This window comes from Aphelocoma coerulescens (genome assembly GCF_041296385.1).
Source record: "Aphelocoma coerulescens isolate FSJ_1873_10779 chromosome Z unlocalized genomic scaffold, UR_Acoe_1.0 ChrZ_unloc_scaf_3, whole genome shotgun sequence".
Lineage (NCBI taxonomy): Eukaryota > Metazoa > Chordata > Aves > Passeriformes > Corvidae > Aphelocoma > Aphelocoma coerulescens.
In genome coordinates this window covers 554,913-568,719 of record NW_027184088.1, presented here as the reverse complement: position 1 = coordinate 568,719, position 13,807 = coordinate 554,913, and the positions used below count along the sequence as shown (strand labels likewise).

The window sequence follows — 13,807 nt, the reverse complement described above, 5'->3', positions numbered from 1 at the left end:
TGAGGGAGGAGAACCATCCTGGCAGACCTGAGCAGCATGTCCAGGAGACAGGCTGACCCAAACCAGGGCATCACAGCTTCAGGTTTAACAAGACTTGTGCAGACATCACACAAAGCAGTTCATGCAGATATTCAGTGGAGGCTGCAGAATGTGCAGAGAGATTTTAGTCGGGGGGAGCAGCACTAGAACAACCTGAGATGGTGTTTGCAGACAAAGAAACCCAAGGGAGCAAACAGAAAGAGGCAGAAGCTGCTTGTGAAGTTCAGTGAAGAAGCATTTCAGACCAAGTTCGTCCTAAAACTGAGGTGCGGTTTCAGGGCAGTTACCATGAAGTTTTGCTTTGTGGTTCTGGTTTTTGTATAACAGACTTTATGTTCTCTCTTCTTACCCTCTAAAGTCCAGGGACTAAGGTGGCCCCCTAAGTGTTGGTTTCAAAACCTGTGTTTTGAATTCACTGGACTCAAAAGCGTGGATGCTCTGTACCTGCTGTTGCAGTAAGATTCCCTTTGCCTGATGGGATTCTACCTCCTAGGCAAATATTTTTAGTTATGTCAAACTTGGGGTCTAGGTGTTCCCATACTGGGTTAAAACCACATCTGTAAGGAGGAAGAAAGTGATGAAGATTCTCTTCCCCATTCTGTAGCCAAGGAACCCAAGAAATACATGCTAAATTCAATGACTTATTACTTGTTTCCCAGGAATCGTTTGCCAGGAATTTCTCACTTCTATCAGCAATGTAAGTCCAAATCCAGACTCCAGGTAAATTGGTCAGAAAAACAGACATTTCTTTCTTCAGCTTCTACTCTTCATGGTGCTGTGGTTAGACCAAGTAACCTACAACACTGGCAGGAACAGCCTTTGCCACAAGTACGGTATAGAAGTAAACAGCAAAGGATGGGTTCAGGACCAGCAGTTAGTTCCCAGAAGATCAGGAACAGCTTGGGTGCTGCATGCCCACCATGTCCGCATCACCTTAAGGGACATTGCTATCGCAGGTGTTGGAGGAAAAACTGTCTGAGCATCTGAGATGGAAAGGCGAAGGCAGTGACACAGCTGTGGGCCAATCAGAAAGTGAAAATTGTGTCTTCCTACGCTGCAAGGAGATCCTACATGCTAGCAGAAGAGCACAAGGGACAGTTTCACCTGAAACACACACTAATGTATTGCAGATATACTGAAAATATTAATAATTTCTAACAGCTTCTCAAAAATAAGTCAGTATAGAGTGTTTTGATGTTGCCCTGTTGCACATAATACCAGGAGACTAGTGAAAAAATATATTTACATAAGGCATATTTCACTTTCAGAACTGACTACTCTTTAACTTGGAACTGGTAAGTATTCACCAGTAGGAAAACCACGAAAACTGCATTTTCAAAGTGGTAAAAATTGTGATTCAAAAGCTACAGTGCCATGTAGGGAAAAAGGAAAGACACGGAACAGCAATAATACTTAAAGTGATCAGGCCTGCACCCTGAGTTATGTTCTCTGCAAATTATTTTTACAGGGGCAAGGAGTAATTTTTAGAAAAAAATCTTAATCTAAAATCATATACCACAGTTTTAAGGATTTTTCTTTCCTAAAACTTAATAACCTTTTCTGTTGTAAATTTTTAAGCCAATTTTTGGCCCAAACACTGAAATGTAATACCCATGATTTGCCTTGTGGTGTCTGTAACCGACATTAAATTCTACCAGTAGGGTAGAAAATTGGGGAAGAGTCATGCTGCCAGACACAAGATAAGCACACTTCTGATGCCATGAAGATTTTTGCCCTTTCCTTTATACCCCTGTTATACCTTTTTACAACTTCTGTATTCCTAGTGCTTTTTTGCCTACATTCTTGGACTTGTTTGTTAAGCTAAGAGACAAAACATTTTAGAAGCTTCGTAGCCAGAGATCAGTGTGCCCCAGACCCCAAGGTCCTCTCCAGAACACATTCTGTAAACCAAGATAGAACCATCCAGGGGAGAGTTCCTTGGGGAAGGGGGCTCACTTGAGCCTCTTATTGGGGAATCTTTGATAGATATGCTAATTAGTAAAACCTATAATACTATACCCAATGTTGGGGGGAGAGAGAGGTGTGGAGACAGAAGACGAAGACAGAGATAGACTCGGTGGGGTACATCTCGATGTATATGACCTGGACGTGTACACCTAAGGATCCTTAAAATAAATACCAAGGTAAAATCCCTTTTCCCCTTCTAACCGTGTGTGACTCCTGATTTTAAGACCAGGAAAAGGCATCACTTCTTTTCAAGTTTCAGCATCCTCAAAACACAGCTAAGGGTAACTTCTCATTCTTAGCCACAGAGTACTGTGGAAAAGTCAATGCAACCATAACCATACTACAGGGGTGACTAAACTTTCCGATGGACAATCCGCTCTTCAGCCACCTGCTTCCTCATCTCCAGCAGGGCACCGGTCCAGTGATCGTGTGTTTCTCATAACTCACAGAGAGTACAGAGGAGATCTTCAAAGAGGCTTTTCTGGATGAAGCAGCACATAGACAAATGTGTGGGAAATAAGGGCCACGAAACATGGGGAAAGATGTCCCTTCTCTTCTGAGCTCCTGTCTTCTCCTTTTTGCCTATTCCTTAGAAATGTTGTTGCAATTCAGTCGCTGGGATAATTTTTACAAGAGTTGTTACACTGCGTTTAAAGAAAGACAAACCCCATCCCACCGAGGTGGATCATTCATAATTCAGGTACCGTTTAAAGATATTTAAGAGGAATTGGGAAGAGATTTTCTAGCTAGTGGGTTTCAATTTTTCTGAGAAAGCCAGCACACAGAGGAAGAGATGACAGGGCATCTTTAAACCACTCAGTGCAAAAGACTATTCCAGAATGTGATGAGACCAACTCTCCTTGGGTCAGCATGTCACCCACAGAGCAGGGACTGAAGTGACAGGGCAGGGCTCCTCACAAAGGGACCTGGAAGGAGGGCAAGAGAAGGCAGTGTTAGCTGGAACTCAGGACAAAGCTGGATGTAAGGAGAGCATCTGCTCTGTGTGTGGGATGAGCTTATGCCATAGCACCAAACATACTCACATGAGCCCTCAGGGTTAAACGATGCAAAGACATTAAAAAAAAAAAGGCATAAATTTAAAAAGAGGGGGAAAATAAGTCTGTTTTTCCCCAGCTATGACTGAAAAGTGTTTCCAGTTCAAGAGTCAAGAGAGAATTTAAAATAAAAAGAACAAGTGACACTAAGCACAGATCTTTGCAAGATCTCCCTTTTCAGTCTCCATTGAAAAGACTTGGCTACAGGAGGGATTTTGCACTGGAACTCGCCCCCAAATGGGGAAAATAAAGAAGAGAAGAGGTGATTCCTGAGGAAAGAAAAAGGCAAAACATCTTGCTGAAGACACCAGCGTGAGTTCACTGCAACTGTAGGCCATTAAGCCCTTGGGGAAAGCAACATCCTTCCACGGGGCAGGATTTTAACTTTGATGGCAACGCTGACAAAATTGCTGCCCCTTCCTGTTGCCGCTTCTGATTCCAAAGAATGAGAAATGTGCCAAATCTGCTGAAGACAGGCAGAGACAGTGAGAAAGAACCAGCCAGCTGGCTGGAAAAGAGGCAAAAAGAATGTCCTCAAGTCTCTCCTGGTCATCATTTCCCCTTGTCCCATTTGACCCGTGTGCTTTGAAGTGGAGAACTCTGTTTGCAACCCCGACCTAAACAGTGAAGCTACTCAGTCGAAGACCTTTTTCCTCCCTTCAGCTATGCTGAACACAGAGCGGTTTTGCTTTCCCTGGACAAAGAGGAACCCGAGTTTCCCACGGGACTCCTCCGTTTGGACCCCCTCTCCGAAAGTTCCTCTCTGCGCATGCCTCGGTGGTTTGGGGTTGTGCTGCACACCAAGGCCAGAAGGCCGATGCCACGCAGAGAAAGAAAGGCTTTGCCCCGCTCCGGTCCGTGCCGCGCCCGGGCAGCGCCCCGGGAGCCGCCCCGCCCGCGCTGTGCCCGCAGCCCCGGCTTTGTGCCGCTCGTTCCCGCGCGGGGCCGAGCGCAGCGCCCCCCTCAGGCCGCGCGCCGCCGGTGCAGCCGCGGCCGTTGCGCTGCGGCCGTTGCGGCGCCAGTGGGCGACAGGCGCGATGGCCGAGCTGCCGCTGCCCGCCGGGCTCGACGCCCGCACCTTCCCCGCCAAGCTGTGGCGCCTGGCGAACAGCCCCCGCGTCCGCTCCGTGCGCTGGGACAGCCAGGGCCAGGGGCTGCTCATCGACCGCGCCCTCTTTGAGCAGGAGCTGCTCAGCCCGGCCGGCCCCCACGGGGCGGGCCGAGAGGGGGCGGCCATGTCCCCGGACGCCTTTAAAGCCACGCGGTTCCGCAGCTTCCTTTGCCAGCTGAGCCGCTACGGCTTCCATGAGGCGGCGGGCCGCGTTGGCGCGGCTGTGCCGGGCGATGCCGGGGCGTGCCTCCACTACCGCAACCCCTGGTTTCGCCGCGACCGCCCCCACCTCCTCCTCTGCATCAGGCGCTGCACCAGAGCCAAGAGGCAGCGACCTGCGGCCGGGCGGGAGGAGCGCAGGCGCCCGCGCAGCCGCTTCCAGGAGCCCCGCAGGGCCGGTGAGACGGGGTGGGAGCTGCGGGCACGGAGGCTGGCGTGGGCTTTGGCCGCGGGCCCTGCCCGTGCTGGGGCCGCTCAGCGCGGCTGGCCCGGGCGGCACAGGGGCTGTCCTTGGGCAAGGCAGCTGTGCCGGCAGGGCCCGGGAGCGGTGCCGGCTGTGCCGCGCTGCCGGGGCTGCGGGACGGTCCCGCCGGGGCTGCGCTCACAGCAAACACCCTGGCCCGCTGGGCCTGCAGCTGGCGCAGCCCTGCGCCGTGGCTGGCGCTGCTCCTTGCCCGGCCCTGGGATGCCTGGGGAGCTCTCCGTAAGTGCGTGTGAGTGCCGAGGGCTCGGTCGCGGTCAGGGCCAGCTGGAGGGAGCCTCCTGTCCCTTTGGAGCAGAGGGGAAAGACCTGGCAGTTGGCTTTGTGGCTGTTGCCTCCTGCCAGGGAATTGCAGCGGGACAGTTTTCCCAGACGGTTGAACGAGCAGGGGAGCGCTAAATTGACAAGGAATTGGTGTTCGCAAAGGCCCAGAACATGTGGGGATTTTTTTCTTTGTCACCCTGCTTGGGACGATAGGAGCTTTTGTCTTCCCTGATAGAAGTACAGTTGCTGCCAAGGAAAACATACCTGAGGACCAATAGTGACGCAGGCTTCCCTTTGCTTCCTTTCTTCTTCCCTCACTGCTCCGCAGCTCCCTCGCGCCAGAACCTCGCTGCTGCCTCACCTGAGGGTTCAGAGCTGCCTCCAGGCCCTTCCAGGCGAAGTGCAGGTGCTCAGGAGTCAGGGGCTTCCCCAGCACCTCCCAAGAAAGTGTCTGCAACCTCCAGACTTCCAGGGGCTTCATCAGAGGAACCATCAATCTCCCTCATTCGCAAATTTCATCTGCGTAAGCTCACCGTTCCGCTGGTTCGCGTGGACCTGAAACGCCGCCCTGAGCTCATGGTTCGCCTGGTTTGCATCGACCATCAAGCCACTTCCAGGGCCCTTCGCGAGAGCAGCAGCTGCACGTCCTCAGAGCAGCACACTCCAGCCCGCAGCCCATCAGGTAGGGAAAGAGTTTCTACCCTTGCTTTTCAGACAGGTCCTGGAAAGCGACCGTTTGAAGTATTTTCCCGCAGTGCTCTGCCATGGGTAGATCTCAGGTGAGAAGCAGGTAGAAAGTGTCAAGTCGCCTAGCAAGAGGGACCTTGAATGCAAAAGAATGCTCTGTCTGCTTTTCCTGTCCTTCCTCCGCATATGGAGCCTCTCCTGGGCATTTTCCAGACAGCCTCTGTGCTGAGGTGCAAGGGCGAGGCGAAAAGCATTGCCTGACAAGTGGTCAGTGTTGGGTGAACTCCCCTCTTTCATTGATTGAAGCCAAACTAGGATGGTGATAGGATATTGCAGAGCTTACAGATTGCCTCTCCTGCAAAGAATGCTGTTAAATTTCAGTGAGCTCTGTGTGCCCCAGAACAGTTGCAGCTGCAGAATACGGCCTCACGCACAAGGTTGTTATTAGAATAAAGTCACAGTTTAATTTCGGTGTGTGTTTCTGAAGATTTCAGCTCTTCCTGGGTGCATCCACTTGCTGTGGTCCAGCATGATGAGAAACTTAAGCAGCCCAATCCAAAAGCTGCTGGGGAGATAGGATTTGTGGTTATACTTTGTGATTTTAAAGTTTTGTGTCCCTTTGGAGCAGAGGGGAAAGGACCTGGCAGTTGGGTTTGTGGCAGTTGCCTCCTGCCAGGGGATTGCAGCGGCACAGTTTTTTCAGTGGTTGAATGAATAGGGGAGAGCTAACTAGAATTGGTTGTTGCAAAGGCCCAGAACACGTGGGGATGTTTTCCTTTGTCACCCTGCTTGGGAGGATGGGAGCTTTTGCCTTTCCTGATAGAAGTACAGTTGCTGCCAAGGGAAACACACCCAAAGACCAGTAATGACCCAGCCTTCCCTTTGCTTCCTTTCTTCTTCCCTCTCTGCTCCACAGCTCCCTCGCGCCAGAACCTCGCTGCTGCCTCACCTGCGGTTTCAGAGCTGCCTCCAGGCCCTTCCAGTACAAGTGCCGGTGCTCAGGAGCGTGAGTTCTGGAATTGAGTTTGCTGTGTGCTTCCTGTGATGTTTGCTGCAAGGCAGCAGTAGAGCTCTGCATCCCAAAGCCACATTCTGGAGCCTGACTAATGTGTTTGGATTCCTGCAGCCACACCAGGCCATCCAGCCCCCAGTGCTCCAGCTGGCAGTGCTGGCTGGGCAGCATGGACAGCCTCCAGCTGGGCTTGGAATAGTCCTGGGGAAGAGGAATTGCCACCGCTGGATGTGGACCTTGTGCTTGAGACGCTGGAGGAGATGCTTTCGTCCTCCCTGCCTGAGAGGTCTCCCTTGGCTCAGGTAACTCCATTGGACAGGGATGAAAGGGACTGGACTGAGAGCTGTGAATGTTGTTGCATGGCTGAGAAGGAAAGGCTTCTTGAGCTCAGCTGTGAATGGACAGGGGAGGATTTGCTTGGCAAAGCACGATCTCCAAAAGAAGAGGGAATGAGAAGGGGGATAGCCCTTAGTGAGGAGGAGAGGTGTTGGCCAAGTTTGAGTGCTCCTTTTGCTGGGAAGAATTCCTGGTGCAGGGGCATTTGTGGTGAGGAAGTGGAAGCTTTGAAGGTTCTAAGAGGCTTTGTGTGATGGGACAGAAGAGAAGAGTGTGGGGAGAATTGCCACTGAAGGCAAAGGGTCCCGTGCAGGGAGGGGCATGCGAGAGGTGCCTCCCTGACAGCAGCAGCAGCAGTGGGCTCTGCCTGTTTTGGGTGGGAAGGCCAAGGCAAAGCAAGGGCTGGGCTGCAGCTGCTGCTGCTGCTGCTGTGTGAGCCGTGCCGAGCGTGCAGGCGCTGCCAGAGCCGTGCTTGGGGATGGGCTGGAGCTGCAGCTTTCTGCTCCTCTCAGTAACCTGGTGCCTCCTGTCCTGCTTCTGTCTGGGAAATCCTCAGCTGGGCAAGCTTGCCAGTCTTGCTCTCCGTGTTCCAGAGCTCAAGCACCTTCCTCTTGGGCATCTCTGTGGGAAGAGATGTGTGCTCCCATGCAGTCCCTGTAAAGCTGCTGCCTGGATGAGCCTGTTCTGCTCAGGGCTTTGGAGGGAGGAGCACATCCCTGTGCCAGGAGCTGGCAGGACTCCTTCCTCAGTGCCCACTCCATGTGTTCATTGTCACTCCCCACGTTCAACGTTGTCAGCTGGGACAGCTTTTGGACTGTGTTTGAGAAGTCAATCTTCTGGACTGTTGAAGGCCTTTTGTCTTCGGTAATCTCACACACAGCCGTTTTCAAAAGCATTTTCTTCCTTAAGAGAAGGAAATGTTGCAGGCTCTGAGCTCTGGTGTCCCTGCAGAAAATAGTGAGTGATCTTTGGGTTTCTTTCTTTCTGGTTTTCTTTTCAGGACAATTCAGGAGGGGAGGCTGTGAGGAAGGCTGCAGCAGAGGGAGCTTTGACTGGCACCGAGAGCTGCAGGAACAGTTCCCTGGAACCCGAGGAGCCTGGTAAGGAGAGAGCCCACACTGCTTTAGAGAGCTCTGAGGTGGCTGCTCTGAGCCTGCCTCTGGCAGGAAGGGAGATGACAAGAGTTGAGTTCTTGTCTGCAGGGTTGGTGCTTCCTGGTGCCTTTAGGTCAAATCCTGCCCTGGCACAGCCTCCCTGAGCCCTGCCCTCCACGCTTCTCCAGAGGCACTGACACCGAGTGCTGTGCTGTGGCCAGAGAGCAGTGAATAAACCCAGCCTGTGGGAGTTGTGTCACCAACCTGGCTGTCCCAATTCTGTCCTGAAGTCCATGGATGAGTTTGCTGCAGGGTGACAGTGCTCTGGAGGCAACACTGAGGGACTCTTGAATCAAGAGAGCAAAGCCCCAGCAAGAAGTCAGTGTAGAAGTCTGAGCTTTTTATCTCAGAGCATTAAATCAATGTAGTACCAGTCTGCTGATAGCTCTAGTGAGACACATTAAAAATACAAGCAGCAGAGGCCAAACAAATAATAAATCACAAGGATTTATGATTTGGAAAGGAAAAACTTAAATTACCCCAGATTAGCGAGAAGTAATAGGAGAGAGGGAGCACCTTGGATCTGCATGCTTGAGCAAAGCTGGTGCTGCCTGCAGGCCTCGTGGGGAGCTCTTTCCCTCCCAGCTCTTCCTGCCAGAGCTGATGGTTGTGTTGGAGGAGCTGTTGCTCACTGCAGAGGGCAGTTTGTAGATGGCAGGGAACGGCGCTGGTTCGTAACTCAGCTCACAGCACCCGTCAGCTTCAGCCATTTCAGTGAGGACTGAGGTGTCTCTGTCAGCACAGAGGAGGAACAAGGCTGGGCTTCTGTGTGGGAGCTGGGACTGTCTGTGCTTCAAGCTCTCGTGGGTGCCATTTGCACTGCGGGTGCTGAGGCTTTACTGGGATACTTCAAACCTTTGGAGGTTTTGAAAACTTGGAATGCTCCCTGCTCTTTAAAGAGCAGGCCTGAAATTCCCAAGTGAGAGTCTGCCTTTTGGGCCATCTTTTGCAGTCTTTGATAGAAGGACAATCAATTACTTCCAAAGGGAAAGATGCATGGAGGCCAATATTGACTCAGTGTTCCTTTGCTTCCCAGATATCCATCTGATCTACCTCTCCAGGAGGGCTGCCTTGCGTGGGGAGAAGAGACCGAGGGAGAGCCTGTGACCATCTGACAGGTGCAATCCCTCTGTTTATAGATAGCTTTATAGATTTCCATAGTTAGATTAATATATAACGTGGTTACATTTTTAGATTTCCAGAGCTGTGCATATATGTGCATATATTTATAGATCTGCATAGTTAAATTTGTATCTGTAGTTATATAGATGATAAAATTATATTTATGTCGATGTATTTACATTTTTAGATGTGCATATCTACATTTATATACGTGTAGAGCAATATACATACATATATAGAGTTTTATTTATAAATGTGCACAGTTACTTAGCTAGAGGTAAATGGATGTTTAGATCCATAGATTGATGTTTATATAGGCCTAGACTTGCATTTTAAGCTTTTTCCTGCCTCGGCTGCCTTTTTCATCTCGTCTTTCCCCCTCTGTCCCCTCTTCCGGTGCTGGGTCCGAGCTGGCGGCCGGGCCGGGCGGAGCAGCAGCTGCAGCCCCGGTGTCCCTGGAGCGGTGGGAGCTGCCGGCGGCCGCAGGCACTGTGCCCTGAGGAGCTGCTGGAGGGCGGTGAGCCAGAGGGGCTGGGGAGAGGTGACACTGAAGGGACGGTGACGTTGAGGTGCTGGTGGGGCTGAGGGGTGTGGGGGAGCAGAGGGCAGTGGTGGCACTGAGGTGAAAGGGAAGTGGCACAGGCTGAGGGGGGTGCCAGGTCTAAGGGGATGGGATGGGTCAGAAGGGACTGAGAGGCTGGAGAGGACTGTGAGGGGCTGAAGGAACTGGGAGGGGACTGGGGGTTTGCTGAGGGCATGGCAGGGCTGAGGGGGATGGAGGGGGCCAGCAGGGAGCACAGAGGGGTCTGGGCCTGTGGCTCTGCCAGGCTGTGGAACCAATTCCAGAGCCTCCACTTTTGCCACAGCTGCCCTGAAGTCGTTGAGAAGAGCCGGAGAGTGACGGGAGCCAGCAGGGAGAAGCTGAAGGCCGCCAGCAAGAGCAGCGAACGGGGACCTGCTGCTGCCGCCCGAGAGCCTGGGTGAGGCCCCAGGGCCGCTGAGGCAGGGTGGGCGTGAGGCTGGCGTGGGCTTTGGCCGCGGGCACTGGCCGGCTGGGCAGGAGCGGGCCCTGCCCGTGCTGGGGCCGCTCAGCGCGGCTGCCCCGGGCGGCACAGGGGCTGTCCTTGGGCAAGGCAGCTGCGCCGGCAGGGCCCGGGAGCGGTGCCGGCTGTGCCGCGCTGCCGGGGGCTGCGGGACGGTCCCGCCGGGGCTGCGCTCGCCACAGCCTGGCCCGCTGGGCCTGGTTTTTCTTTCTAACCCTCCTGGGGAGGCTCTGAGATTTCCCTGATGGAAGTGCAGGTGCTGCCAAGGGAAACGTCCCAATTCTGACTCAGTGTTCCCTTTGCTTCCCAGATGTCCCATCTGCTGTACCCCGTCCAGGAGAGCTGCTCTGCACAGGAGGAAGCGACAGAGGGAGAGGCTTTGAAGATGGGGCAGCTGGAATCCCTCTGCTTGTAGTTCTGCTTACAGATGAATGGACTTGCACGTAGAGCATGATAATTATATTGATATTTATGTATGTGCTATTTGCATAGGTATATTTCTATGTGTATGTTGTTACATGAATGGATGTAGTATATATATATGGATGTGTAGATATATACATACATGTTTCTCGTTTCATACATGTGTATATATGTATCTAAGTATATACGGATGTTGTTATGTCTCTGTCAAGTTCTATTTCCTGTCTATACAGTTGTCTAGGTATCTATTTCTAGTGATGTCCTTGTAGGTATTTGGCTCTTTAAATAGGTACCTTGGTATTTGTATCGGTATATATGTCTGGTTTTATATTTTTGTATGCATATTGATCTATTTCTGTAATTATATTTACACGTGTTGAGATGTTTAGCTGTATATTTGTATAGATGCAGTTGTTTTATCTATCTATTTATATATGTATTGTAGGTAATATGAGTATTTATATTTACATCTGTGTATTGTGGTGGTTCTAGATATGTATTAGTTCTATTTAAATATAGATGGAGTTGTACAGTTGCGTAATTCTATTTATTCAGTTCTTGCTATAGGGCTATTTAGAGAGAGATGTTGATATTTTTGTGTTTCTATATAGGCTGTACAGTTATAGTAACATGGAATAAATTAAGTTGTTAAACTTCAGTTGATCTTTGTTTATAGTGAGTTGTTGTAGAGGTTGGCAATAAATTAGTTTTTGTTTCTGGAAGTTGATGTCTGTATATTTTGACGTAGCATTGTTGTAATAATCAAATAAATGACTGTTTTGTACCTTAACTGAGATCTGTACAGTTATCTATTGTCAGCAGGGATGTAGCAATTTGTAATAAATTACATTTTTCAACTGAAATTGATTCTCATGTGTTTGTAGATCAGCGGTGTGGCTGCAGCAACCGGCAATAAATGACATTTGTCAGCTGAGAGGAGTGTTCTGTGATTTGTGCTCTCCAAAGCAATGGGCAGATGTAGACGTGAAGACGCTGGAGGATTTTGGCCATGAAAATCCCCAGCCGTGCCCAGCAGATCCCCCAGCTGCAGCCAGGCTGGGCAAGGGAACGGCACATTTGGGCTGGCAGCAGAGCCACACGTTGGCTACAGACTCGCTGCAGAGGCCTGCTGAGCAAACGGGACTCCCCTGAGCGTAGAACTGCAGCCAGGAGCCACCCGGGGAGGAGAAATCCACCCCCGTCCCACCGGGAGCTCTTTAGGGAGCGCTCCAAGTGTCCCTCTGAAGGTCATCCTGGAGAGCAGCAGCAACCAGGGATCCTGAGCCAGCTGCGCTGCCTTTGGCAGCACTTTGGCAAAGGGTCTGGAGCCAGGGCGAGGGAACAGTGACTGTAACTGCTGCAGGGCAGGGATGAGGGAAGGGCCATTGACCCAAGTGCTGAAATGCTCCAAAATCCAGAAGGATGCTGGAGAACTGGGAAGCAACAAGTTCTCACAAGTGCTAAAGTGATGGAAGCCCTTTGAGTGAAGTTCCCTGAAGGAACTCGCAGGGGAACTGATGCTATAATAAGTAGGACCAGAAGGCAAAAATGTAGCACTGCTAGGAGATGGTCTATAAGCCCCACAGGCAATGGCTTAGGAAAAGATCAAGTATATATTCTACATATTCTATTTATCATATCTATTAAAATATAGCGTATGTCATACTATATAGGATAAATTGAATGTATGATAAATTAATATGTACTATTTGATACATTTTGATAAATTTTGAGAAATATTTTCATTTCATGTAGGTTTGAAATATTCTTCCAACTTGGGAGAGTGAAGATGTACTGCTGTCCAAAGCCTTCTGCCCATACAGCCATCAGCCCACGGGTGTGTCCGTGCACACCCACCCACCGTCCTTGCTCTTCTCGGCATCTCTGGGCTGCTGTTTGCACACAATTAGGGTGAATTCAACTCGACAGACCTACCAGTGGGGTGTCCAGCTTGGCACGAACGCTGATGTGGCAAGGCACAACACAGAGCTCTCAAATCACCTACATTATCACACGTGCTTTCTTTCCTGCTGGGGACTGAGGAACTCTTAAAAGCACCAAAGATACAGAAAAGAGAGCAAAGAATTGGCATCTTACTTCCACTGGTATCCTCAGGTAGGAAAACCTGTGGGGTTTTTTAAGGTTGCAACTTTCCAAAAACTAGGAAAGCTGCTCAGCATCAGTACCCCCATTGTAAATGGTTTTATTGACTTGGTGAAACTGGAACGTTACCTTTGGACTCCATCCTTGGTTAATATCACCTGCCCTGACCTGCAGACTAAAGCTGCACCAGCAGCAGCAGAAGCTGCGTCAGTCACTTCTCTCAAAAAGCTGTCTAGGATTTGCGAGAAGAAAGGAAAACACGTCAGATGCTCTGGATGAATGACAAGACTGGGAGAAACAGCTCCAAAGCAAAGGGCCGCAGCTTCTCTGGGACGCTCCTCGTGCTCCAAGGCAGCTGGGCTGCCCTGGCTGCCCAGGACGCTGCGCACCACGGGCCCCGCAGAGCTGCGCAGCAGGGAGGCAGCTTCGGGCACCTCAGCCCCTGGGCAGGAGCGGCCTCCTTGCTCTGCACGGCTGCCCGTGGGCAAACGCAGCGTGCCGGCCTTCTGCTCTTGGCCCCAGCCCGGCCTGGCAGGGCTAATCCCGTTCCCTGTCTGCAAGTGCTAAAGAGGGACTTGTTCCTTTCCAGCCCTCCAGGGCATTCATTTGCACCACAAAACACTGGAGGACTGAGGCCTCAACAACAGGCCCTGAGCCAAAGTTGCCCTCTAGATGGCCCTTCCTACCAAATGTTCTACGGGTCTGCTCCTTAACCAGGCATTACCATCAATGGGATCTGTGCAGCCCTTCATTGGTGGAACGTGTCTTTACCTTTCAGAATTAAGAAACCGGACAAGGCCACATCTGGCCTCGGTTCCTCCTTGAGCCCTGGCTGGGCTTGGGGAGAAAACCAAGAGGAGAATGCAATCAGATGTCCCCGCCCTAGAAGTTCTGTCAGATGCTCCTGCAGCACTGTCCAAGCCGGGCTACTCTCACAGCGCCCTCGGAAGCCTCGTGGCCGGCAAAGGTGGAGGCACCGCAGGATGTCCCCGTTCCCGGCCGTGGCTCT

The 13,807-nt window shown here is 51.3% G+C and overlaps 1 protein-coding gene across 1 annotated transcript; it reads left to right on the top strand.

Annotated features, from left to right (window-relative positions):
• The first annotated feature begins 4,099 nt into the window (after positions 1-4,099).
• Positions 4,100-11,544, top strand: LOC138103978 (SH3 and multiple ankyrin repeat domains protein 1-like). The gene is made up of 8 exons (XM_069002655.1): positions 4,100-4,571; positions 5,247-5,600; positions 6,522-6,611; positions 6,732-6,919; positions 7,954-8,053; positions 9,144-9,746; positions 10,096-10,209; positions 10,583-11,544. Exons 1-6 carry the CDS (start codon positions 4,100-4,102, stop codon positions 9,212-9,214), a joined length of 1,275 nt encoding a protein of 424 aa, XP_068858756.1. The 3' UTR covers positions 9,215-9,746; positions 10,096-10,209; positions 10,583-11,544.
• Positions 11,545-13,807: the final 2,263 nt, after the last annotated feature.